This window comes from Alnus glutinosa, chromosome 2, assembly GCF_958979055.1.
Source record: "Alnus glutinosa chromosome 2, dhAlnGlut1.1, whole genome shotgun sequence".
Classification (NCBI taxonomy): Eukaryota; Viridiplantae; Streptophyta; class Magnoliopsida; order Fagales; family Betulaceae; genus Alnus; species Alnus glutinosa.
Window position 1 is genome coordinate 31,288,063 of NC_084887.1, and position 24,255 is coordinate 31,312,317.

Sequence of the window (24,255 nt, forward strand, 5' to 3'; positions counted from 1 at the left end):
TTTTTGGTTGTAAGTATGGTTCGAGCGAATGATTCTATGACTAATCATCTCGTGGATTGGACCACCGTTTGAGTGGTGGTCGAGCACTCATCAAGGGCATTCCCAGATGTACTTCTTGAAGATCTAAAAAAGAATTCAAATCCAAGAATCACCATTGCCTACAAATGGTTTGAATCTCATGCATGCTTCAACTTTAAGAAATGAGAGAAAAATTTGTACGACCACTAAGGTTGTAGTTTTGAGGTCCTATGTTATATACTATTAATTAAACCAAAGCCTGGATGAGCTGTTGCAAGTCGTGCATGTTAGGGAAGCCCTTCTATATATATATATCTTCAATATTTCTTTCTTAATGAATTTGTAGGGTTTGGGTGGTTATATGCCTATATATATATATATATATGCTAGGGTTTTGAAGATCGAGCACATTGAGGCATAGAATAGGAACAACCAAATGCTGACACATGCACCCCACATGCATATAAAGGAAAACTCTTGGAAGTTTCTGGGGATGGAGACCTGTGTCCCTAATTAAGTTTAACTAATTTAAACCCGAAGAAAAAGGTTATGCAAATTGAGTTGAAAAGGTTTTATTGGATGAAGATGGTGACAAATGCACGACCCACCACCAATGCCCCTCTCGTCTCGCTGTCTCTCTGTCCATAAAGAGGGGGAGGGAGAGAGACAACTCCCTTCACGAAATGCCACTCCTCACTTAGAATTACTCAAATGCCAGCTTTAAGCCACATACTTCTTTTTCATTATAAAGAGAAAGCAGAGAATAATGGGGTTTCCATCATATCTCAACATCTTATTAATTGGTGACTAATTAGTCTTGTTAAAAAAAAAAAAAAAAAAATCCCTCCAATCAATTTGGCTACGGAGTGCTCAGTAAATTTGTTGATCACGGTAACTCAACAATGCATAACAGTAACTAATAAAAAAAAATGCATATGATTATCATGAAGTTCACAACAAAAATAAATAAATAAAAAGAGTCGTTTATGGAGTTGTTTGGCCAAGAGTAATGTTATTTTTTACACCCATTTATCGTATGCATTTTATATTAATTGACGCGACGTGTTTTAAATTTTTTTATTTTTTATTTTGCAAGTGATTGATATACATTTGAAGCTACCTAAAACATGCACGCGACATCAACTAATGTAAAATTTATGTGATAAATGTGTATGAACAATAACATTATTCTAAAAGAAAAACGTTTATTCTTCACATTACAATTACACTACAATCACACTATATTGATATGGCATGGTTAGTAGTCTTTGGATCCGTCTTTGTTAAAAAGGAAAAATAAAATAAAATTAAAGGCTACTAGCTCATACTATGTCAGCATAAAATGATTGATCAAAGCTTTCCTCCTAATATGCGATTATATAACACTTTTCATGCATACTGGTAAATGATTTTTTTTACATATTTTGTATATTTCTTATACATCTTTTTTCTAAAAATAAAAAATTAACCATTAAATTTGTAGAGTTTTACAGATAAAATGATTAATTTTTTTTAAAAATATTTAGGAGAGGATAGGAATCAACCTCTTTTTCATACTTGTGCAACCGCTTCATAATTTGTCCACCCCATACAAGACTTAAAACATAATTATGAAATTTCGAGTATGACATTTGTCCAATTATTTTCAAATATTGCAAATAATTAACGCCACATATTTAACGCTTTTTTTTTTTTTTTTTTTTATAATTTTTAATTTTTTTTATAACAAATAAAATAAAAAATTATGTCACCTTGACAGCTATTTTCTTGCCATTGTTTGGCAATTTGCCCCGTGGCAGATATTTATTTATTTATTTTTTTTTACGCATTTCAATCATATTTTACCTTTTGCAAAAGCTATATGGATCACACCGCTTTGGTGGGTCCAAATGTGGTGTAAAAGGGGACCCATTCGAATTCCCAGAGGGCCGAGTGCAGATAGATTCTTCTCTGAAGTGGGACTTCAAAAGGGTGGAATAAGAAATTTCCAGTTATTATCTCTTATTCTCTCCTTTTACACTTATTTGTATGTTTGGCATGCATCAATTTTAAAATTTTAATTTGTTAAAATATCAATTAAATTTTTATTATTAACTTAAATTTTTAGAATAATTGATAATTTAATATAGTATTAGAATCAAAATCTTGAATTCAAATTTTAATTATCAGTTTACTCTTATTTCGTCTCACTTTTTATATAGACTTAATGGTCATTGTGAGAAATTAGTACTCCGAAGTCTAATAGTGGTACATTAACGGGCATTCTGTTTAGGTGGTATATTAAAATATTAGTAGGGCCTTAGGGGTATTATGATTAATTTTTATTATAAATCTCTTATAAATTGATGAAATAGTTCACGTGATACGTACCACGTTATCTCGTTAACACTAAATAATTAAATTTATTTTTCAACATTTATTGCTTAGTTTTGTTAATCATATTGTATCACTTAACACTTATATATATATACCATATAACTGCTAATTGAATTTACAAAAATTAGAGCAAAAATTGTAAAATCTAAAAACATATTCTACTGTAGTAACAGGACATTCTTTTCGGGTGTCGAGGTATACAATGAAAACGAATTTTGAAAAGATGAAGTACCCAAAAAAGTTGTCAAAAGATTCAAAGATCAAAAGGTTAGTTCCAACCCTTCCCCCCCTCCCCTTTAAAAGTCCACTCTGATTAAAGAGGAAAAAGAAGATTAAAAAACAACCTTATCTTCCCACCCTACGTACATATTCCCTTAAATCTATCTACTTCCCTACTTTCTCCCATCACCAAAAGTGAAGTATTCACCCCCCTCCTATTATTATTATTATTATTTTTTTAAAAAAAAAAGAAAAAAAAAAAAAGATATCTTTTAAGGGCTACTTCATTTACCAATTCATGTTGATTAAACTTTTGACCCATACAAAACGTTTTCTCTACACAGACCGGATAAAACACTAGCTTTACCAACGAGCGTGGCCTCAAAGAAAATATTTTTGCCTAAGAAGATTTGAACTTTAGATAACTAAAACCAAAATTCTTATCATTTGAGCCAACCACGTGAGATTAAATGAAGTATTCACATTCTTGCAAAGTTAATTTGTCATGGAAGAATTAAGAAAATAAAAAGTTTTGTTTTGTATATATCAAAAATAATTAATAGGGATAATTACACTTAACCCCTCTGATTTATCTACGGTGTGGCGATTTACCCCCCAATGTACCAAAATTGGTACATGACTCCCCCAAACTTGTCAACGTGTGGCAAAATCAACCTTCCGTCCAATCGACCGTTCGTTTGGACGGAAAATTGGTCATGTGCAAGTCACGTGACCGTTTAAGACAGAGACCCTCCCCAAGTCACGCGACTTGCATGTGACCGACTTTCCGTCCAAACGAACGGTCGATTGGACGGAATGTTGATTTTGCCACACGTTGGCAAGTTCGGGAGGGTCATGTACCAATTTTGGTACATTGGGGGGTAAATCGCCACACCGTGGATAAATCAGGGGGGTTAAGTGTAATTATCCTAATTAATAACTACCGAAGATAATTAAAAAGCCCAATCTCGTTTAAAAGAGAAAAGATTTTTTTTTTTTTTTAAAAAAAAGGTTCTTGAGAAACTCCACCACGCATGTTTCTCTATTATATAGTAATACTGTATCTTAATATTGAAATAAAAGATCTCATATTTGATTCCTAGCTAAGCACTGTTCGATCATAATTATATTCACCAAAAAGTTGAAAAAATAAATAAAATTAAATTAGAAGCTCAGAAAAATTGAAAATAATAATTATATAGTTTCTTCCGCCGCTTATGATCAGTACTTCATTGGCATATTTGCCTAAAATATCATGAAAACAACCAAAACAACCCTTTTTGAGAAAGCGAGTCAAAAAAGTAAAAGGGAGCAATAAAACAATAAAATAATAAAAATAAACCTGAAATTTTCTTTTCAATTTCAAATTAAACTTAATTTAAAGTTGTCACTGCATTAATATCAATCCTATAGTCTTAAAAATATATGATATTATTATTATTATTTAAAAATATATGAGATATACGCTCGACTAATTCGGATAAAAAAAAAGGGGACTTGAGAACGTAAAATTCGGGTCCGGATGCAAAGGAAGAGAGTAGCATGATCGAACTCAACCAGAGAAGAAATTTAGATAATTCGATCAGCAATGTTAGTATAATGACTACTTAAATAATTAATGACAATAACTCCCGTTAAAATAATGTCAAAATTGTAACAGCGAGGATAATTATGTCGTGATTTTAGTTTGACTTAAATTCAGACAGCTCATTTCAAAAAAATTAAAATAAAAATTCAGACAGCTCAATATTCAACTAAGACCAAAACTCACCCGTGAAAGCTCTATAAGGTAGGGCTAAATCACCATTTCAAGTAGACCCATATTCAATTTATTATAAATTTATACAATTTCCTTTGTTGACTTAATGGCATGTTTGGGTGAAATTTTTTTTTTCAATATTGATTTTCAATTATCAAATTCTACTTAGATTTTATTCAACTTTTTTTTTAATTTTATCTCAAATTTTCTAAACCATCCAAACATAATTTAAAAAAATAAATTCACTCTATATTCACAATTTTTCAAAAAAATTAAACACAGAAAGGAGTCAATATTAAGAGATTTCGTCAGTGGACAATTAAGTTTTGGCAAATCTCCGTCTATCCGCGTTCAGGTATTCGTTGACTGAATATAGGACCGTACGATCAACTCCATAATCAATCTTAAAACAATAGGAAACATTTTGTTGCAGCTCAAGATCATCATAATTAAGGTTTATTTTCCTATAATCTCCCAAAAGACACGTGTCATTTCATTTTTGGTGCGTGGGGTTTTTATCAATATATATATATATATATATATATATATATATATATGCATGTCTGGGATTCCATGGATGAGGGTGAAACGAGTAGTTACGTGCAGAGGAAAGGTGATGGTGAATCTGAAGCCGGCTCCTGTTGAGTTATCTAAAACACTTTAAAGTGGGGAGAAAGAAAGAGAGAGAGAATCTTAGGTGGGACTATGAAGTAACACTGGTTGCTTTGATGTTGCTTCTGTTTCTATCTCTTTCCATGTACGATCCCAATTGTAGTTGTGTGAAATAAGCAGTTGTTTTGTTTTGGGAAGAGCCCAAAAATCAACAAGGAAGTGGTACACTGGCCGAGAGACTAGAGAGAAGTATTATGTCATATCCTGCTTTTTCTAGTTAAATTTATCCCAACACCACCTTTCCCTCTGACCTTTCTGACGTCCCACCACTGTCCCCCCCACTCCACCACTCTCCTCTTACCTTTGCTTTCCCATAATTAAACATCACTACCCACCATCTCTCTCTCTCTCCCCCCCCTCGCTTTGTCCATTTCCCATTATTATTATTTTCAATCTCTAGCTATGTGCTCTCATTCAGCCTCCATTAATTGTGTTGCTGTTGAAAGAAGAGACCTACAAGACTGAAGCTGTTTAAATCCATAAGCTTTGCAATATCCGCTTGATCTTGATGATGGTGTGGTGACTTTTTTCTCTTTTTAATCTTCTTTGGGTTGTATGTAGTACTAGTTTATATATATAGTCAGTGGATGATGATGATCAGTATAAATCACTAACTCCATACTGAAAATGCTCTTGCTCTTGTTTTCTTTGGCTTTTGGTATGCTCTGCTCGTGGGATTATAGTGAAAATATAGGCTGCTAGCGTCAACTATAGTTTTAGCCTTTATCTATGAAGGACACCTGTAATCCCTGCCTATGGTTTTGCTGAATTACTCTCCCTCTCTGTCTCTGTCTCCGAGTTTTAGTTTAGAATAGTGTTTGATAAGTGTTTACTATTCATAAGGTTGAGTTTGTTCGTGTGTTAATGAAAATGGGGATCAATTTACAGAAAATTTGCAGGATGAAGATGGAATCGTAGCCTATGGTCACTGCATGCACTTCTCTAAATTCAGTTCTTGGAGTTTTGTCTTTTCAAGGAGTGCTTTCTTTGTCTTTCATGCCTGTCCTTATGCCTTTTTTCGGGTTTTCCCATTGATTCTTAGATACGAAATTTATAGTGTCTGAACTTTTGGCTGGCTTTTAAATTTGTTACCATCCATGAATTGAACTCTGATTCTCTCCATTGCCCTTCCAGATCTCTCATACCTGCTTATTCTCAACTTAAAGAAAAGCCAATCAAATATGTAAATTTAAGTCAAAAATTGGGTTAATTTGAGATTGCCACGGCAGAAAATTGAATTTCACACGTCTCTTTTGTAATTTTCATATTCCTTTTATTTATTTATTTTTTCAATTACCGGCACCTTTTAGCAATTATTAGGTGCCATTTATGTTGCCTACACTCTATGTATATCTCTATTGGAGCCAAAAAGAGAACAGACGTGTTACTTTAGTGTGCATATATGGTTATAATTCTTTAAGCAAAGCCAGCTATGTAATTTTGTTCTGGTAACTAGCAAGATAAGTTAATTATTAACATATTACCGCGAATCATAATTTTACTCCATTGATCTATGAGATATGCTTTATGCTAATCTCCTCCTTCAACTTGGATTAGGATATACCTGTACATGCTGTGTATATATTCTCTACTTATCTTCATGGAATCAATTTTGAATTGTAAATACCCCTGCTTTTCTTCTTATAGGCTGCATTTCATTTCTGGGAAAAATTGTATATTCTCTTTCATATATTTTTGTTAAAGTAGTTTTTCTTGAGGTATATTGCATGATTTAACAATTCCCAGAAAGCCTTATGCCTTAATAGTGTCAACTCTCCTATTTCGTGATGCCTTTGTGCGTTTGGAAGTGTTAATTGTTATGTAGCAAGAATCACTTAAGACACAGAGGTTTATTCTCTTGGTTGTCATACCGTATTCCTGTTAGAAAGGTGTTTGTTGTTATGTGACAAGAATGGTATCTCTATCTGTTACGCACATATAGCAGAAAAACATATTCTTAAGGATGTTGATGCAAGTTGTTCATCACTGACACAACTCTCACATGGTATTTATGCTGACTAGATATGTATAGTTCAATGGTTTTTGTTAACTTAAGGTATTATCATATTAGAATTGACACTTAGGCAGTCCACTATTTTGTGTATACCTAGATTTCTTCATTTACTAAAAGACTTTTCTTGAAGGAACAATTTTTAAGATTAAATGCATGTTTAGGAAAAATATATAGACAAGTGGATATACTGATAAGATCAAGAAGAGATACAACTTAGCTATAACTAGCAGGATAATCACTTAACAGGGAACCATATCTCGAACAGAAATTTGCTTACATCAGGGTTGGTAGCTTCAGCAATTTGAGTGATCATGTAAGACTTGATAGGTTTTGGACAAGCTGCTTAAGAACCAATATTAACATATGATTTCTGTTAAACAACAACATAGATGAGGGTCGGTTATGGCAATGGGAAAGAGGACCCAAATGGCCATTTTGTTGAGTGAAATGAAGTATATTGAAGTTCTTCCAAGTTCTGCGATTGCATATAGTAATATAGAAATCAAACTAGATGGAAAAATTTCTAACAATGCTTAGAAATTCAGCACTATGTTATGTTACTTATTCATAGTCATGTATTTAGAAGTAAGTTGATTGGAGTTGGTAGAGATAATGATGTTGACATGAAAGGTTAGCAAGACTATTAAATTGACAAAATTAGTGTCTCTAATGTCAGCACACTTGTTTGCCTTAGAACATGAAAACTGATTGATGGTTTAGTCATCTGCAATAAACGCAAACATCTGGAGCAGTTAATGTAACTCATTTAAAGTGTTTAGCATTAAGAAGGTCCAAAACGAAGCTTGTAGAGAAGGGTTAAAAAAACAAACAAACAAGTATTTGATGATTACTAGCCTAAACTCTGGCTTAACATTGAAGATTGGCATAAGGTTTAGATGTATGATGTCAAATTTTGGTGCCAATTTTTATATGCCGTCTTAGCCAAACTTGACCTAGCTAACTATATTATTTATTTCTTCTTTGGTTGGAACACAGGGTCTGGTTAATCTCCTCGATTTGAAGTTGTGGGCCTTTTGGCTGCTTTTTGTCCAGTCTAATTCAGAGGCATAAGTCTCTTTGTCTATCATGTTTTTCTGTTCTTTTCATAAAACTTCAAACATAGTTATATCAAGTTATCAACTCAAGATTTAAAAATTTTATGCAAGTTGAAATAGTAAAAAGAAAAAAAAAATACTAATCCTTAAATTCAAAATCAGAATTAATGTAGTTGAAGAAACCAGCATAAATAAATGTGCATCTAGAATATTAATGATTTTGGTATCTCACATGGTGGTGTTGTCTCCCAATGGATATATCTCCATTTTCAGATGAAACACACAATGTTTTCATGTTTGCAAAATCTTTATGTGGAAGTACTAGTCATATAATATATATATATATAAAAGCCGAGTTCTAACTTAGAGTTGGCTTAGAATTGTGACACGTGGCGTGAACCCTTCATTTTTAAACATTGAACTGGTCTTTTAAGTAAAAAACCGGTGAATTTTAAAGGTTGAACTAGTTTTGTCATGATTTTAATAAATTTATTGTGCTTAAATGAAAACATCATGGGTGTGAATCTTCATGAGACCAAAATAAAGATTTTTTTTCGTATTGTAGCATTAAGTGTCATTATAGCATTAAGTGGTGAGAATTTTTTTAAAAAAATCTAAAATTAAAAACTTTTCCTTATCATCACACACACACACATATATAAAATCCGAGTTCTAACTTAAAAACGTAATACGTATCACACTAACAATATCAGTGATTCTTACTATTAGTCCTACTATTAATGTTTTGATAATCAGAATTCAGGTTTTTCTCTTATTACTTTTTTCTCTTTACACTTCTTTCCATTTTGAACTACACATATGAGAATATTTTAAATGTTTTAATTTATATGGATTAACACTAAAATTATGGTTCTTTTGACAGTAAAATTTTTTGTGATTTATATATTCATGCAATGTTCTATGTGCAATGGAGATTTTTTTTTAAATGGGAAGATCTGCACTAGACTCAATTTTAAGAGATGCATTTTGTAGTCTTTTAGTAGTATGATTTTAAACAGAATGTGTAGTTATCTAAGATAGACCTTCCAATGTCAAAAGAATTGAGGGAAACCTACCAAGCCCAATTAGGGAAGAAGACTTGAGAAATTTTATGTGTCCTAACCAAGCTCTCTCTGAATTATCTTGGCTTTGCCATATTCAATTATTGTTAGAGAGAAAGGGACAAGTGCTCCTATTCTAGAAGGTAGTGAGGTGTCCCTATGAGGTGTCCTAATGTGAGGTGTCCCAAATCTAGAATATTGTATTTACTCCTATAAATACTAGTGTATGAATGAAAAGTATGTGAATTTTGGAATCACTATATTTTCTTAACATTTGCCAGGATTTCATAGATGCTTCTGATCAAGAGCTGAGGCTGTTGATTTTGTTATCCTTTTGAAGTTTCAGTTGTAATCTGGCTGTTGTCTTGTTCTTAGCATCATTGATAACGATCTAATTATGGAGGAAAGGGACCCAGTAGTGTGCTTTAGAATGCGTTTAACCTTGTGATATATGCCTCCTTGTTCTGTAATCAATTGGTGGGACATATTTAGGTTAAAGTAGGTTAGATAATTGGCAAGGGGTTTGAGGTTTGGTCAAAAGAAGCAGCTGGTGATTGATAGAGTTCTACCAGATGTCCTGCTTTTGGAGAATTCGTTTTAACAAATAGTTATTCTCTTAAATTATTATCCATTTGCAAAGAATAAGATGTGAGGATGTACCGGCTTTTGGATTGAATGGCAGCCACATTCTAAGTACCGGCTCCCACAAATACTTTTTGAATCCTTATGGAGCATAAACTATCGTGCCTTCAGAAAATCTTGAGAATTTGCAGGACCAAATTGTCGGCAGAGTTGAAATTTTCCTTAATAGCATATACATAGAAAATAAAAAATACTGTGCAATGAAGACAAGTTTAATTCTGAGCTATGCTGTGTCTCATGTAAATACTTGGGGTTGACCATACATACTACAAAAATGGACTATCATTGTCAGAAGACTTTGATTGTGCTTGAAATAAGGGATTCTGTATCTCTTTCTCTCTGATTTGTTTTCTTTTTCCACATCTTACTATTTTCTTTTTCTATTTTGTTACTTAATTATTATACATTTACCCTAGGTTTTGCCTCTCTGCTCTCTTCTTTTGGCAAGTCTCACTGCCAGGAGTGATAAAGCTTTAAAAACTTTTAAGCTAACATTCTTAATCTGTTGCATAGTTGTGAGTGAAATCAGATGTGATGTGCATGTGCTGAATATTATTGTGCCTCACAATGCAGGATAAACCTGGTTTTCTCTCATCTAGAATGTGAAGTAGCTTCTCCAGATCACTACGCAGATCAACAATGAAACGTAACTTTGACCTTGAAGTAAAGGCCTCTTCCGAAAATGATTCCGAAGTTAGCAGCCAAGTCGCTTCGAACAAGTCCACAACCTCTGCATCTCCCTCCAAAGACAGTGTCACAAACTCCTCGCAACTCACAAATCTCGTAGCGGTTCAGTCGCAGTCAGAGCCGGTCACCCTTGACTTAACTCTCAGCTTCAATGCTGATGATTTTGGGGGAAGGGATTCAGGACTCTCATTGTCAAGCACAAGCGAGAGTAGCAATGAACCTGCATCTCATACTACAACGGCAGCCATTCCACGAGTCTTTTCTTGCAATTACTGTCAACGCAAGTTCTTCAGCTCGCAGGCTCTCGGCGGCCACCAAAATGCGCATAAGAGAGAAAGAACACTGGCAAAGCGGGCTATGAGAATGGGTATTTTCTCAGAGAGGTATGCCAGCAGCCTAGCATCTCTGCCTCTGCATGGATCTCCATTCAGGTCATTGGGAATTAAGGCACACTCTTCAGCACACTATGGCTTTGTGCCACCAGCGAGGCCTCCTGAGATCAGAAACACCACAAAGTTTCAGCACGGGTATTTAGGCATGCCCATTTTTGTGGAGGATGATGAGGCGGAGCTGTTGTGGCCCGGCAGTTTCCGTCAGGTTGCTGAGGCAGGTAATCCCCATCCGAGTTTTGTACTGACTGAAAGTTCCAATATAAATTTTGTAGAGATGACTCCATCAGTGGACATAGACAACTCTACACCCGACCTCACATTGAAACTTTAAGAGGTTGATTCGATGCTTCCAAATCTGGCTTCAGTATCTCCACATTTGTTATCTCTCTGTACAGTGAGATGTGCCTGGGAAATGACTGCAAGCTTTTCTTCTTATAGCTCTTTTCTTTTTCTTGTACTTTTTCTTCCTTTTCTTTTGGTTATCTACTTTGAATGTTTGTCTATGTATAAGAGCCTCGCAAGGATAATTTGTAGCTCCTATGCTTGTTATGACAGCTTTTGATTTATATAACGTAATCCCAGTGCTCAAAGTACTATGATTGACCATCTTTCCTTTTTCATATATATATATATATATATACATGTTCCAACCCTTTGGCCTTGGAGCCTCTAGCTGGTTCTTCTGATTCTGCTCTAAGTTGTTTAAAACCTCACACATCTTAGACTATAGATTAAGGATGAATAGGGTGAGTCCTCAAGAATATGATATTTCCCCATTGTCATTCCAGCACAAGACGCCTCTAAAAAGTAGGAGAGCATACAAGAAGTTTTTGCAAGCAAAAATATCATGAAATTTCTTGTGAGCTAGCCTCTTTTAAACGTGTAACTATGGTAGAATCTTAATTAAATAATTAAATTAACGGTTGTCTATCATCCCTAATTTCAGTTAGATGTCTTGAGTTTGAATCTTGACTCTATAATTTATTCTTAATGTTAGTTAAATATCTACGACTGGGTTTTTACTTGACTAAGGTGTAAGAATATTAATAAAATGATTAAATTTATCCTTTTTTATTAGTTTAAATTTTTGAAATAAATGATGATTTAATAAATTAATTTCGTAAAACTTTTGATCACAGTAGAAAGTAAGTGGAGCTTCTCAAAAAAAAAAAAAAAAAAGAGAAAAGAAAAAAGGCGAGGCGAGGCGAGGGCAGAATCGTAAAAGAGTACTTGAGTTTACTGGACAGAAATGGTAAGGAGAAGAAAAATGGAAACGAACACACGAACCGTTACACACTTGAAAGCATCGTTTGATGATGATCCTTCTGAAGAGGCACGTCGGCTTCCTATATAACAATATGTTCTGTTTTCTTTCTCATTGTTTGATAGTTTCCCTTCTAACACGAGGACTTAAATATCAGCGCAAACACAACAATCCACAGATTGCTTTCTCTAAACAGTCCAAAGCAATCCAAGGTCTCTCTCTCTGTCTCTGTCTCTTTCTCTATCTTTTTTTTTTTTGTATTTTGTGTCTTTGTTTCTGGTACAAAGCATGCAGTTTTTATATTCTTATTGAAAACACATCAACACACATCCACCAAGTTCATGTATATTTTCTTTCTTCCTTCATGGGTGGCACAAAACTCTAGATATTAATTAGACAAAGTCTGATTGTTAGTACACTTGATTTGCAGAGTAATGTCTCATATGTTACTCTCCATTAATAACTCTTTTTTGTTTTTGTTTATGCTAATAATATGGTGACTGCTTGCTTCTTCTGCATGCTACTTGTTTTTTATTTGTTTGTTTATTCTGCACAACTGGGAGACAGGAATGATCAATTCCATCAATAACGAAGAAAAACCAGACTTTTTGTTGTTGTTGTTGTTTAGTAGCAAAAACATGAGCAGAATAAGAAGTGATTATCAATCCCAGCAAGTTTCCTTGATTTGGCTTTTCTACGTTAATTAGAAGTCCCACAACTTTTATGAATAAATGTTCGATCTCATATATTCAGGAATTTCTTGCAATTATTTTCTTATGTAATTTGATAAATAATTGTGAGAGATTCTTTATGAAACTTCTCATAATTACGAGAAATCTCCTGCAAGGATGCAATAGTTCGAGTAAAGCTCGTTCGAATCTTGCTTTGGCTAACCTTTTCTATCACTGTTAAGTAATTTGAAATTTTTATGCATATGTGTAAAAGAAAAAAGAAAAGAGGAAGAAAGTAGTAAAAAAAAAAAAAAAAAGTAGTTTTTCTTCAAATTAGTTTGGAAGAACATTTTATAAAAATATTACATATCTCTTTGAACATGTGAGAAGTACAAACTTTTTATTTATTTATTTTTTTTAAAAAAGCATGAGCTACTCATATACTATAAAAAAAGTATGAATTTTTCACATGTCAATAAACACACGATAATTTACAAATTGAATTGGACGACGTTCTTCTAACCCAATTTGGGAGTTCACTGAATTGCTGCAGGCTGAATTGCATAAGTGTGTTTGGTTTGAATAAAATATAGAATAATATTCTACTTTTTTCAAAAATAAATCATATTTGATTCAACTTTTTAAAATTTTATCTCATAAAGTCAAACCTCGTAATTCAAGCAGTGAATTAAAATAATATTTTGATTCAAAAAAATTCAACACCCAAACGGACCCTAATACTGTCTATGATAACTATTTTGAATTCTTGATGCTAGATATTTTAAAGAAAAAAAAAAAGAAAAAAAAAGAGAGAAAGAAAGTAGTAATAAAGAATCCCTATTTTAATGATTTTAGCCTTTTAGGCTTCTCAATCTCCGTTGTCGCTTGTTTACTTGGCAATCTTTCACATTCCTTTGTCTTTCAACCTGTCTTTTTCGGGTTGAATTTTACTTACTTTCTTTTCTTGGCTCCCAAGTCTTACACACACACACTCTCTCTCTCTAGCTTTATTTATAGCGAAGACATGCATATCGATCGGTGTATTTTTATGTGTTTGTGGATGAACTTGCGTATTCCATAGAACCCTAAACCTACAAAATTTGAACTGTGTGACGCAGGTTTTATAACTTGAGTGAAAGAACTATTCAGTATACATAACATTCACACATAAAAAAGCTCAATTAATGGGTGGTTATCATCGCCATCTTCTTCTTCTGTTAATTGTAATCTCGTTTTTACTGAAGTGCCAGTCTTGGAGTTGGTTCTCTTCTTCTACAGAGTCTCATCCTGATGAGAGAGCTTCAGGGGAAACGGATAGTTCTGGTATTGCTGAATTCTCCATGGAAGCTTTTAACGATCAGAAAGGAATCAGGGTGGTAGAAAGTGCTAAAAAGAAACTGGTTGGTACAAACTCCTGTTGGCAAAATGCTTACAAGCATCTCTTTGCCGGCTGCTCGGAGATTTTTGCCGTGGATGAGAAGCGGTCTAGGTTTGCTTGGCATCTTGGTGATTGCTTTCAAATAGACTCTGGCAGGCTGCCTTTCCCTTCTTGTGACTCAAAATCTGCCATGGTTAAATGCTTAAAGAACTTAAATGAATATGAGCATAAGGTTTATCTAGAGTTCTACCTCGAAACCAACTCCATCTGCCATCAGTTACAGTTGAGTATTGTTTCTTTCACATAGTTTGAATTTTTCTATTCTCCTTGTATGAAGAACTAAAGATAGTATTTTGTTTCCTGTGCTATTTTCAGGGCTCAGATCTTCAAGCAACAAACAGAGAGACTGGTGCATGATTTGAAAAATTCAGCCGAATTGGCAGAAGACAAATTAGAAATCATAGAGAGAAAAACAGAAGTTCTATTACAGAACTCAAATGAAATTTATGATTCTTTGAATACCATTGATATTCGAATTCAACAAGTTGCTCTGACATCTAAGAATGTAGGAGATCATGTAGATGTTGTCTTGAAGCATTCAGAAGCTGTGTTTGAGCAATCCAAGAGAATTGCAGCTTCTCAATCAGAGCTGCAAGAAGGACAAGTGGAAATGAGGAGAAGTTTGGAGGACGGGATGGTAATGCTCAAAGATTCTTCCAACATTTTGGGCGAACAAATAGATAATTTAAGAATCGAGGCAATCGAAATAGAGAAGGAGATAACTAAAGTTGGAGATGCAATGTCTTTGAAGATGATAAATCTGCAAAGCAAAGCTGATGATATTGGGAATATGGCAGGGATTTCCTTAGATAAGCAACAACTTCTTCTAGATGGGCAATCCACAGCACTTAAAGGTCTTCAAATTTTAACCAAGTTTCAATCCGATGCACTAGAAAAGAGCAGGTAAACTTGGAAACTAAATGATAAATTAAATTAAAACCAAGAATATCAGTACATTTTCCTTCTCTAATTCTTTTTTTCAATTACAGGAGTATGCTGCAACAGTTAGCTGAATATGGACATAGACAACAGGAAGAGCTTCTTCAGCGTCAAGAACAGCTTCAAAGAGTTCATGACCACTTGGTGGAAAATTCAAAGTCAATGTTAGCAGCTCAGGTTAGCATTTTCTTCCAAGCCTTACTATTTCAGCTGTTCCTTGGATAACTATTCATTATTGATTTTACTTATGGAATCTCCATTTCTACTTACAGGAAACTTTTGAATCAAAGCAAGCAAGCATGTTTATTGCTTTAGATAAGCTGTTTGCTTTGCACAATGCCATACTGCTCGAATCACGATTAATAAAAGTTTTCTTTGTTTACTGTATATCAATCTTTATCATCTACATGTTCACTAGCACCAGACAAACATACAAAGTCAGACCCTGGCTATATATTGGTAAGTTTTCCACTTTTTCCTCTCACTTTTTTTTATTTTATTTTTAATATATTTATTTATTTATTTGGACACTCGTAAAAAGAATTATTGTTTACAGGGCTTTCTGCTACATTTTTTATAGAAGTTGCAATACTTCGGATTGCAACAAATGACAATATTGAACAAAAATCATGGATAATAAACTTGGTCAGGTCACTTTTTGTGCTCCTTGCTTCAATTCAGATTCTACATGCAATTTGCACATACAGGTGCGTCAAAATGAAGAATGATATAATATTTGGGTAAGAAGATGCATTGTAGATTGTCCATCTAACTAAATGTTTTGTAACTCATGCAGAGACTATGAAGTGCTGAACCATCAGATGCTACTAACATTAATTGAGAAGGTTAATCGCATGGAAAGACACAAGGAGTTGCATTGCGACATGGATAGTGATGTAAATTGGTCTAAATGGATCGACACTGACTTGCCAGAAGACTTGGACAATTTTGAAGACCCTGACTATATACTTCCAGAAGAAGTTGGGGAAAATTCAATCATGAACACTTCAATTACAAGAGAGTATAATCTCCGCCACCATCATCGCCATTGAGAGTTTTATTAGTCTTAGGTCTAGTTTCTAACAGGAAGTATTGAAGTAAGATGCGATGTACACCTTAAACACTTGGGTATCTAATTAAGTTTGTGATGGTATGCAGTGTTTAAAGATCTAGCTAAACAAGTAATCTTGTTTATCTTTTTTTCTTTTCTTTTCTTTCTTCTTTTTTTTTTTTTTAAACATATTTTCATATTATTATTGTGTACCCCAAACTTTGAGCTGAAAATATGTTTACAGAATTTATCGATTTTCATTTTGGCTGGGGGCCTGCATGGGCGTGGTGGGGTTACAATCTGGAGCATGAAACTAAAGTTACTTGATAAGTCTTCCACATATGTAAATTTTGATAATTAATAAGCAACAGATCCGTGCTAATAGTAAACATGTATTGATCAATACATAGCAGCCTCTTGTGCAAAATCCAAAATGAGTCGCATTCTACATCCTCTTACTCCTATTACATGTAAGGTGAAACCATTTACAGGTACAAATGGTTACTAAAAGTTAATGTGTAAAGTTATATGCACATTAAACTTGATTTTGATAAATAATATGCACATTAAATTTGGAGACTAAAAAAGCATATTGAACTCAAAGATAGACTAGTTGGCACCATTTAACTAACCTAAAGTTCGCATATCTTCTGCATTTCTAGGACAACTGCTCTATTCAGAGCAATTTAAGCTGTGACCCCACAACCAATATGATCATAATAATGTAATCCTCAGTTCTATTCAGTATTGTGCTTTTCTATTACTCAGTTATTGTATATTTGTTGAGGACAAACCTAGTTTAAATCATGCTTTAGATTATTATAATGGTTTCATGCAGGATTCTACTTTGCTAATTATTCAGATGATTATGGTATGACAATGTTTGTGTTAAGAAAAAGCCTATCCTAAATTATGTTATAAAAATATATTTTTCAAACACAGAGAGATGATATTTTTTTTGGTTGGTGGTAAAAGCAGGAAGAGTTAAAATTTAAATAAAAACAAATGCAAACAAGTTGTGCTTTCTTACTATGGTGTGATCACCAGTAGTCCTTACAAGAGCAGGCTCCTTGTCTGATATGGTGGAAGCGGTTTGTATCTCTTAAAACAATCACCCTCCCGGTAACTCTTGAAATAAACTTCATCCAGGTGTGACAATCTACGCAAACACGAAGGTTCTTTGTAATTCTAATTGGCATTCCGGTAGAAGTGTGAATTAGTGCAAATACAGTTGCTAGTCGTTCACTATGCCCACAAACCCACATTGCTTTTATTTCTTCATTTACATCATGAAGTACAACATCTGTTTTAGGGACATATCCAATTTCTTCCATAGCATCCATGAGTTCATTCCAAACCTTCTTATACTCAGCAGAATTACGAAATTCAAAACCTCCTCCTGCCACGAAAGTGTGAATTCTATGTTTTATTTGGATCCAACTGCACCCTGCATCCTTCTTCATTCCCTTCCTTTCCATCATCTCTCTAACGAACTTGACATTGTCCCACATCCCTGCATTTGCATAAATGTTTGAGAGCATCACATAGTTCCCAGGATTGCTAGGTTCAAGCTCAAACAATTGCTCTGCAATAACCTCTCCAACAGAAACATTGCCATACAGCCGGCATGAATTGAGTAATGATCCCCAAATGCTCCCACTTGGCCTCATAGGCATGAATTTCACTACCTCTAGTGCCTCTATTATCCTCCCAGCTCTACCCAACATATCCACCAAACAAGCATAATGCTCTACAGTCGGTGACACCCAATAATCCTTCTTCATTTTTTTGAACAATCTTTGTCCCTCATCAGTAAGCCCTGCATGGCTACAACCGGATAGTAAGGCAATAAAGGTTACTGCATCCGGTTTAATGCCAGACTCAACCATCTCATTCAAAACCTTCATAGCATCTTGTATACACCCATTAACTGCATACCCTGTCAGCATGGTATTCCATGACGTCAAATCTTTACTACACATTCCATCAAACACTCTCCTACAGTAATCTATTGCTCCACATTTTGCATACATGTCCATTAGTGAGTTTAGTACTGGGACATCGGGCCTTCCAGTGGACTTCACAATCTGGGCGTGTATCTCTTTGCCACTATTCAGCGCAGTCACTTGGGAACAAACTGGTAAAACTGTAGTAAGAGTAACCCAACTGAACCCAATCCCCTCTCCTTGCATCCTCCTAAAAGCGCTCAGGGACTCAAAAACTTTTTCGCGCCGAACAAAACCCGCAATCAAAGAGTTCCAAGAAACAACATTCCGTTGAGGCATTTCCTCGAATACCTTCAATATCTCATCGAAACACCCACACTCTGCATATAACCTTAGAAGAGCATTATTCACCACTTGATCTGGTTCTTCATCACGCTTTATGATCTGGGCATGGACCGCTCTACCAATCCACCATTCAGACAAATCAGCGCACGCCTTCAAGGCCATTGAAAATGAAAAATTACCCGGTTGGATGAACCGGGACAACATGTCACAATAAAGAAATAAAGCTTCTTTCGAACACCCATTTCTCGAAAACCCAATAGCCATTGCCACCCAGACTGATTCGGGTACATGTTCATCTTCAAGCCCATCCTCGAAAACGCGGCAGGCCTCGTCGAGTAGGCCGCAGACGGAGTAAAGTGTAATGAACTTGCTTTTTAAAGTGGGGTTCTTGATAAGGTTGCGGTTCCGTTTACCTCTAGAGAGGAGAAGATGCAAGTAGAGTCTTTGGCCATGTTCCAAGGATTTCCTTGAGATACAGGCGTGGAGGAGAAGGGAGTAGGCCTCAAGATCCGGCTCAGTGGCCAAGGATTTGGACGTTGGTGATTCGATGAGGCGAAGGGCCTCATCGAGTTTTCCCGATTTAGTCAGATACTTGAGGGTTGAATTTAGAAGATTTTTGTGTTTGAGAGTTTTGGGAGCTGAGGTGACCGTTATGTTAGTGGTGACGGTTATATTAGTAGATAGATAAATGGCGGGAATCATTATCAAAACCAGTTTGGGTATTTCTTATCCTCTCTTCATTTTTGGGACTTGGGAGAAATTGTTGGGTAGGGAGTGGTGTCGTGCCTGTGCAGGCAGATAAAGTTGCTGCCTGCCTGAAAGATGTGGCTGAAAGAGAACGATAGGATCTTGGGCCATAATGGAGCTATGGGCTGCACATGAAAGCCGAAGCCTATGTTTTTAGCTTCACATGCGATCTTGGGCCACAAAGTTGCTGCCTGGAGATGTGGCTGAAAGAGAACAATAGCTTCCCATTTCTCTCTATACTCCGATGACATGGGAGCTCAGGGCAGCAAAATGTTTTACAACCAGGTACATCAAGGTAGAGAGTTGTGATGAACACATCCAATAGACTATCATTAATACACAGTACAGTTGTTTCTTTGTAGCTATAAATGTGGCAATTTTTCTGAACTATGTATTGAATCCAATGATTGAGTTTAGCTTCATTCCCCCTGGCTATGGTTTGTAGAGTCAGATTAACGGACACCCAGATGACTGCATGATACTATGTACCCTAGAGCTGCTGCAAATTGTTGTCGCTAGTATGTCTTTGAGTCTCGCGACTAACTCACATAGTAGCTGCACTGAGAAGAAGACCTTCAGAAGTGGAGATTCGATTTATTCGGTTCAGTAATAGGTCTCACTGATACAACATGGCTCAAGTCTATTCACAAATGCATTATCTTCTTCCGTCCACAAATGATTTCTTTTCTTGTAACTGCATGTTTTCCCTGCTCCATTTTTCTCAACAAGTTATCACTACCAGTATTAGCTGACCTTTCAATGCAGAACTTGACCCTAATGCAAAATGGAATAACAAGCGCTTGTGGGAATTTCAAGCAGAACATTATATAACATCAAAAGCTAAAAGCATTAGACATCATTGGGGGCTACAAAAACGTTATATAACAGTGAAAGGTTAACATTTACATAGTATATGGTCTCATGCTTAATGTCTGCCACATGATTGCGCAGGAATAGTTCATTCAGTGCAAGCTAATTACAAATTAACAGGTTTGCAGCCAAGATTGATGGATTTCTTGACTGCATCCATTACTAACTGCGTCTTTCTACTAATCTCAGGCCATTTGCTATCCGGGTGCGACTCATGTTTCCTAATGCCCTCAACAAGCCTTGCTAGCTCTTGAACCATCAAAGCCTCTTGAGGGAGCTGAGAAGCCACGTGAACTACCTCAGGCTTCTCATTCCACCCAATATGGAGATCAACAAGCTTGGCGCCCAACGTGAAGTCAAAAGAAGCAGAATGCTCTTGATAGGGGATTATGAAGTCCATGACGTGCAGGGATCCTCCGGAAGCAGATATGGCCAAGTCCATGGACGTGTGGGAGAGGAATGAGCAGTGAATCACTGCAACTGCCCCGCCCAGTTGATCCCAGTGAAGGGAGGCGGTGCATGACAAGATGACTCCAGCTGAGTTCCTGGTGACATCAGGCAGAGCAACTACTGCAGTTGGCAGTCGGTAGTCCTTAGCCCACAAGGTGGCTCCAATGCAGTACCAGGCTAAGTCTCCAAGGGCACCGAGGGTGTCCAAGTCAGGTTGAACTCTTATGTTGCTCTCCAAAAATTCAGGGGTTGCTGAAGTTGTTGATTGACTTTGGATCTTAAAATCAGAGGAACACAAGCAGAAGATAATTGTGAGTTTCTATTAATATATCATCAGTAATAAATAGTTCATCACAAAGAGCATTACCAACAACCAGCAATATTGGAATTTCTTGTAAAAAATATCCCATTCATAAAACATAATGATCAATTCAGTCACAAAATTATATTCAAGGTGAAAAAAGAACCAAATTCAGTTTTGCCCTAAAGTCCAAACAGGCCCCTAAAGATCTTTTAAAGTAAAAAAATGGGCACAATAATTAATTAAAATATACCTAAATAAGTTGGCTTTTGATTTACCCTAACGGTTTACCGTACAGTCCCATGGCCCAGAAAAGAAAGAAAAACTCACAAAGTTGAGTTGTCCGAAGCTAGAGAGCAACTCCTTCATCTTGGCAGTCCTAGGATGATGCAGCCACATGCTCCCATCCATGAACTGTACACCGTTTGATTCGCATGCTTCCAATATCCGATCAAGCTCTGCCACATCAACAGCCGTCGGTTTCTCCAAAAGCAAATGCTTCTTTCTATGGGCTGCCCGGACCGCCCACTGCACGTGGAGGCTGGTCGGCAGGGGCATGTACACTGCGTCCACAAATGGGTCGTCGACCAGCTGTTCATAGCTCCCATAGATCTTCACGGCCTCGGGTAACCCATTTGCAGCCGCAAAAGCCTTAGCCTTTTCGATCGAACGGCTGGCTATGGCGTAGATGATTGAGTTGGGTGCTAAATCTATGGCTCTAGCCACTTTCCTGGCTATCTGGGCGCACCCCATGATACCAAAACGTACTGGGTTCTCAGCCATTTTTGCTTGTGGAGAGAAAATCCAGGGGATGATAATGATATCAGGTGGCTCGATCTATCGACCATAAACTGCTAACCTTTACTCTGAATGGCAAAAGTACCCTCCATATCAGCTGAAATAACTATCTTGACCCATTGACCTCCCTGTCTTTCCTTTCTGACGTGGCCAACTGCCATAACAGAAAGTACGTTCCTCAACCTCCTTGTGAAGCCTCTCTCTCTCTCTCTCTGAAAAACCCCTCCAGAACTCTCATTTCAAAGTCTCAATCTCTCTCTCCCAGTCTTGAAAATCTTAATTTTCTTTCTGCCTCCAATGGAGACCCTGAAAACCCAAGCCAAAGAGCTTCTTCTCTCCCCAGACCTCTTATCACTAGTGTCTCTCGTCACCCGCATGATCGGAACACACGAAGACCCACATAAACTCGAAGCAAAGGCCATCTTCGCCCACTGCAGCCAGAACTACCCCAACACTCTCTCACTCAAGCTTACTCACCTCCTTCAATCCTCTACTCAGTCGCCTCTCACCGCCGCCTACGCCACTTTCCTCAGCAGCCTTCTAACTGGGCATTCACACAAGATCTCCCCGATGATCCTGACGGAGCTCAAGCCCCTGCTTTTTGCTTGCTTTCAACGACAAACCTTAGAGCCCATCCTCAAGCCTTTGGCCTTGTCAATAGGCATTGTTGCTCTCAGGGTCTATAAGACAAAACACGCAGACTGGCAGGAGCTTCTTGATTATATAGTATCGTCTGCTGACTCGGAGGACCAAAAATATAGAGAATTGGGTCTTATTTTGTTCTCTGAATTGCCAATGAAAATGGGTCGATTCTTGATGCCAACATTTGATTCTCTTTACTTGACAATCTTGAAGTGTTTCAGTTCCCCTACTATGAATCATCGGTCATTCGGCTTTCGTATGTCGCTTATACTGGTGGTGCATTTGGAGGGCTTTGTTGACTATGATAGCATAAAAGATCTTCTGCCAGCAATGTTGAAGTTCCTCATTGAGTTGATGAATGATAGGCAAGACGGGTCTACTGAACTTTGTCTAAAGAATTTGAATTCCTTGGTCAAAGAAAACGCCAAGTTCTTTAAAAAGCACTTGAAACATGTGTGTGAAACAATGCTTCAAATAGTCGAGGCTGATTATGTAGGGGAGAAGATAAGGTATGCAGCCATGGACATTGTTAGGGCCCTCAATGATTCTTTGAACACGGAAATGTTCGCTCTGATGCAGAACCTGACCGGCGAGAATCTTCACAGGCTAATCTCAGCTTCAATGGACATGCTTGTTCGTATTAAAGATGATCCTATATTGTATAATATGGACTTTAATGTCACCTTCGAGGATATAAATGGGGGGCAGATGGAGAGTTACGACCTTGGAAGTTTCCTCTTGGACCAGATTTCAGCTGCAGTGGCTGGGGATGTATGCCTGCCCATTACTTTGAAGTTGACACAACAGTATCTAGCTGCTCCGGAATGGCAGAAGCATCATGCGGCAATGGCTACCCTTTCTATAGTTGCAGAGGAATGCTCAGAGGTACAATGAATTGTTTCAGAATTTCATTGTTTGATGCTCTGTGTGTGTGTTTTTATTTGTTTCTCTCTGCAAAGGAAATGATAAATTCTCTTGAGCAAGTTGCGACAATGATTTCAAATTCATTACAAGATCTCCACCCTCGAGTTCGCCTGGCTGCTGTACACGCAGTTAGGATGCTAAGCGTAGACTTGGCACCGACATTACAAGCCCAATATCATCATAAGATGTTGCCTGCACTAAATGCAGTGATTGAAGATTTCCAGTTTCCCCTCTTACAGGTATATTTCTTTTGAACTTCTTTTATTATATTCCATTTTGATTGGTCACTAGTTTTATCTTACTCATGCTAATCGCATTTATATATCCTTGAACTTTTGATTCTCACTTATCACTTATCATAGCTATAACATGCATTTGTCATGTGATGTGATATGTAACACCTTTTACATATTCATGTGTAAAAGTTTAGTGTTGACATGCATTTGAATTTTGTGTTGACAAATTAATGTGTCAAAAACATGTTTTTGGGTTGTAATGTTTAGTGTTGAGTTAAGGATTAAGTCGATTGAAAAGTTGGTCCAAGACATGAAGAATTCAAGTTTATGAATGCCATCAGCCATCTAGCAAATACCTTGTCATAGTAAAATGGTTATAGATTTTGATTTTGACATTAGATGACAAGCTTTTGGTGGCATTGGAAATTGAATCCTAATGTTTATTTCATGAAAAAAAAAAAAAAAATCAATTCTAATGTTTATTTAGTCAAAACGGGTTGTAGTTAGAAGTTTGAAAATCTTGACAAAATGGCTTGGTCAACTGAACTAGTGCATCAAGTCTCAATACTGAAACTAGAGAAGCTCATTTGATGGCTCGGTCGACCATGTATAATCAACTTCATATGATCACATGAAAATTTAATCACATTTTTATAACCATAGAATTATCATGATTGGAGTATAAAAAGGCAAGTAATATTAAAAAAAATAAAGGGTTTGAAAAATCACCGACTATTT

At 36.2% G+C, this 24,255-nt stretch overlaps 5 protein-coding genes across 5 annotated transcripts; 3 read left to right on the forward strand and 2 right to left on the reverse strand.

Moving 5' to 3' along the window:
- Positions 1–5,089: 5,089 nt before the first annotated feature.
- Positions 5,090–11,501, forward strand: LOC133859448 (zinc finger protein 4-like). Its single transcript, XM_062294855.1, has 2 exons — positions 5,090–5,558; positions 10,390–11,501. Exon 2 carries the CDS (start codon positions 10,456–10,458, stop codon positions 11,224–11,226), a length of 771 nt encoding a protein of 256 aa, XP_062150839.1. The 5' UTR covers positions 5,090–5,558; positions 10,390–10,455; the 3' UTR covers positions 11,227–11,501.
- Positions 11,502–13,996: 2,495 nt separating this feature from the next.
- LOC133859450 (protein GAMETE EXPRESSED 1) lies at positions 13,997–16,416 on the forward strand. The gene is made up of 6 exons (XM_062294857.1): positions 13,997–14,490; positions 14,584–15,171; positions 15,258–15,384; positions 15,480–15,666; positions 15,764–15,914; positions 16,004–16,416. The coding sequence occupies exons 1-6, from the start codon at positions 14,015–14,017 to the stop codon at positions 16,257–16,259; spliced, it is 1,785 nt and encodes a 594-aa protein (XP_062150841.1). The 5' UTR covers positions 13,997–14,014; the 3' UTR covers positions 16,260–16,416.
- On the reverse strand, positions 14,276–19,598 carry LOC133859449 (pentatricopeptide repeat-containing protein At3g14330). The gene is made up of 2 exons (XM_062294856.1): positions 17,289–19,598; positions 14,276–14,393 (listed from the first exon to the last, which is right to left on the reverse strand). Exon 1 carries the CDS (start codon positions 19,249–19,251, stop codon positions 17,299–17,301), a length of 1,953 nt encoding a protein of 650 aa, XP_062150840.1. The 5' UTR covers positions 19,252–19,598; the 3' UTR covers positions 14,276–14,393; positions 17,289–17,298.
- Positions 19,599–20,155: 557 nt separating this feature from the next.
- Positions 20,156–21,784, reverse strand: LOC133859451 (uncharacterized oxidoreductase At4g09670-like). Its single transcript, XM_062294859.1, has 2 exons — positions 21,248–21,784; positions 20,156–20,893 (listed from the first exon to the last, which is right to left on the reverse strand). The coding sequence occupies exons 1-2, from the start codon at positions 21,698–21,700 to the stop codon at positions 20,273–20,275; spliced, it is 1,074 nt and encodes a 357-aa protein (XP_062150843.1). The 5' UTR covers positions 21,701–21,784; the 3' UTR covers positions 20,156–20,272.
- A 228-nt stretch (positions 21,785–22,012) lies between these two features.
- LOC133860503 (uncharacterized) lies at positions 22,013–23,251 on the forward strand. The gene has a single exon (XM_062296093.1). The coding sequence runs from the start codon at positions 22,013–22,015 to the stop codon at positions 23,249–23,251; it is 1,239 nt and encodes a 412-aa protein (XP_062152077.1).
- The last annotated feature ends 1,004 nt before the right edge of the window (positions 23,252–24,255 follow it).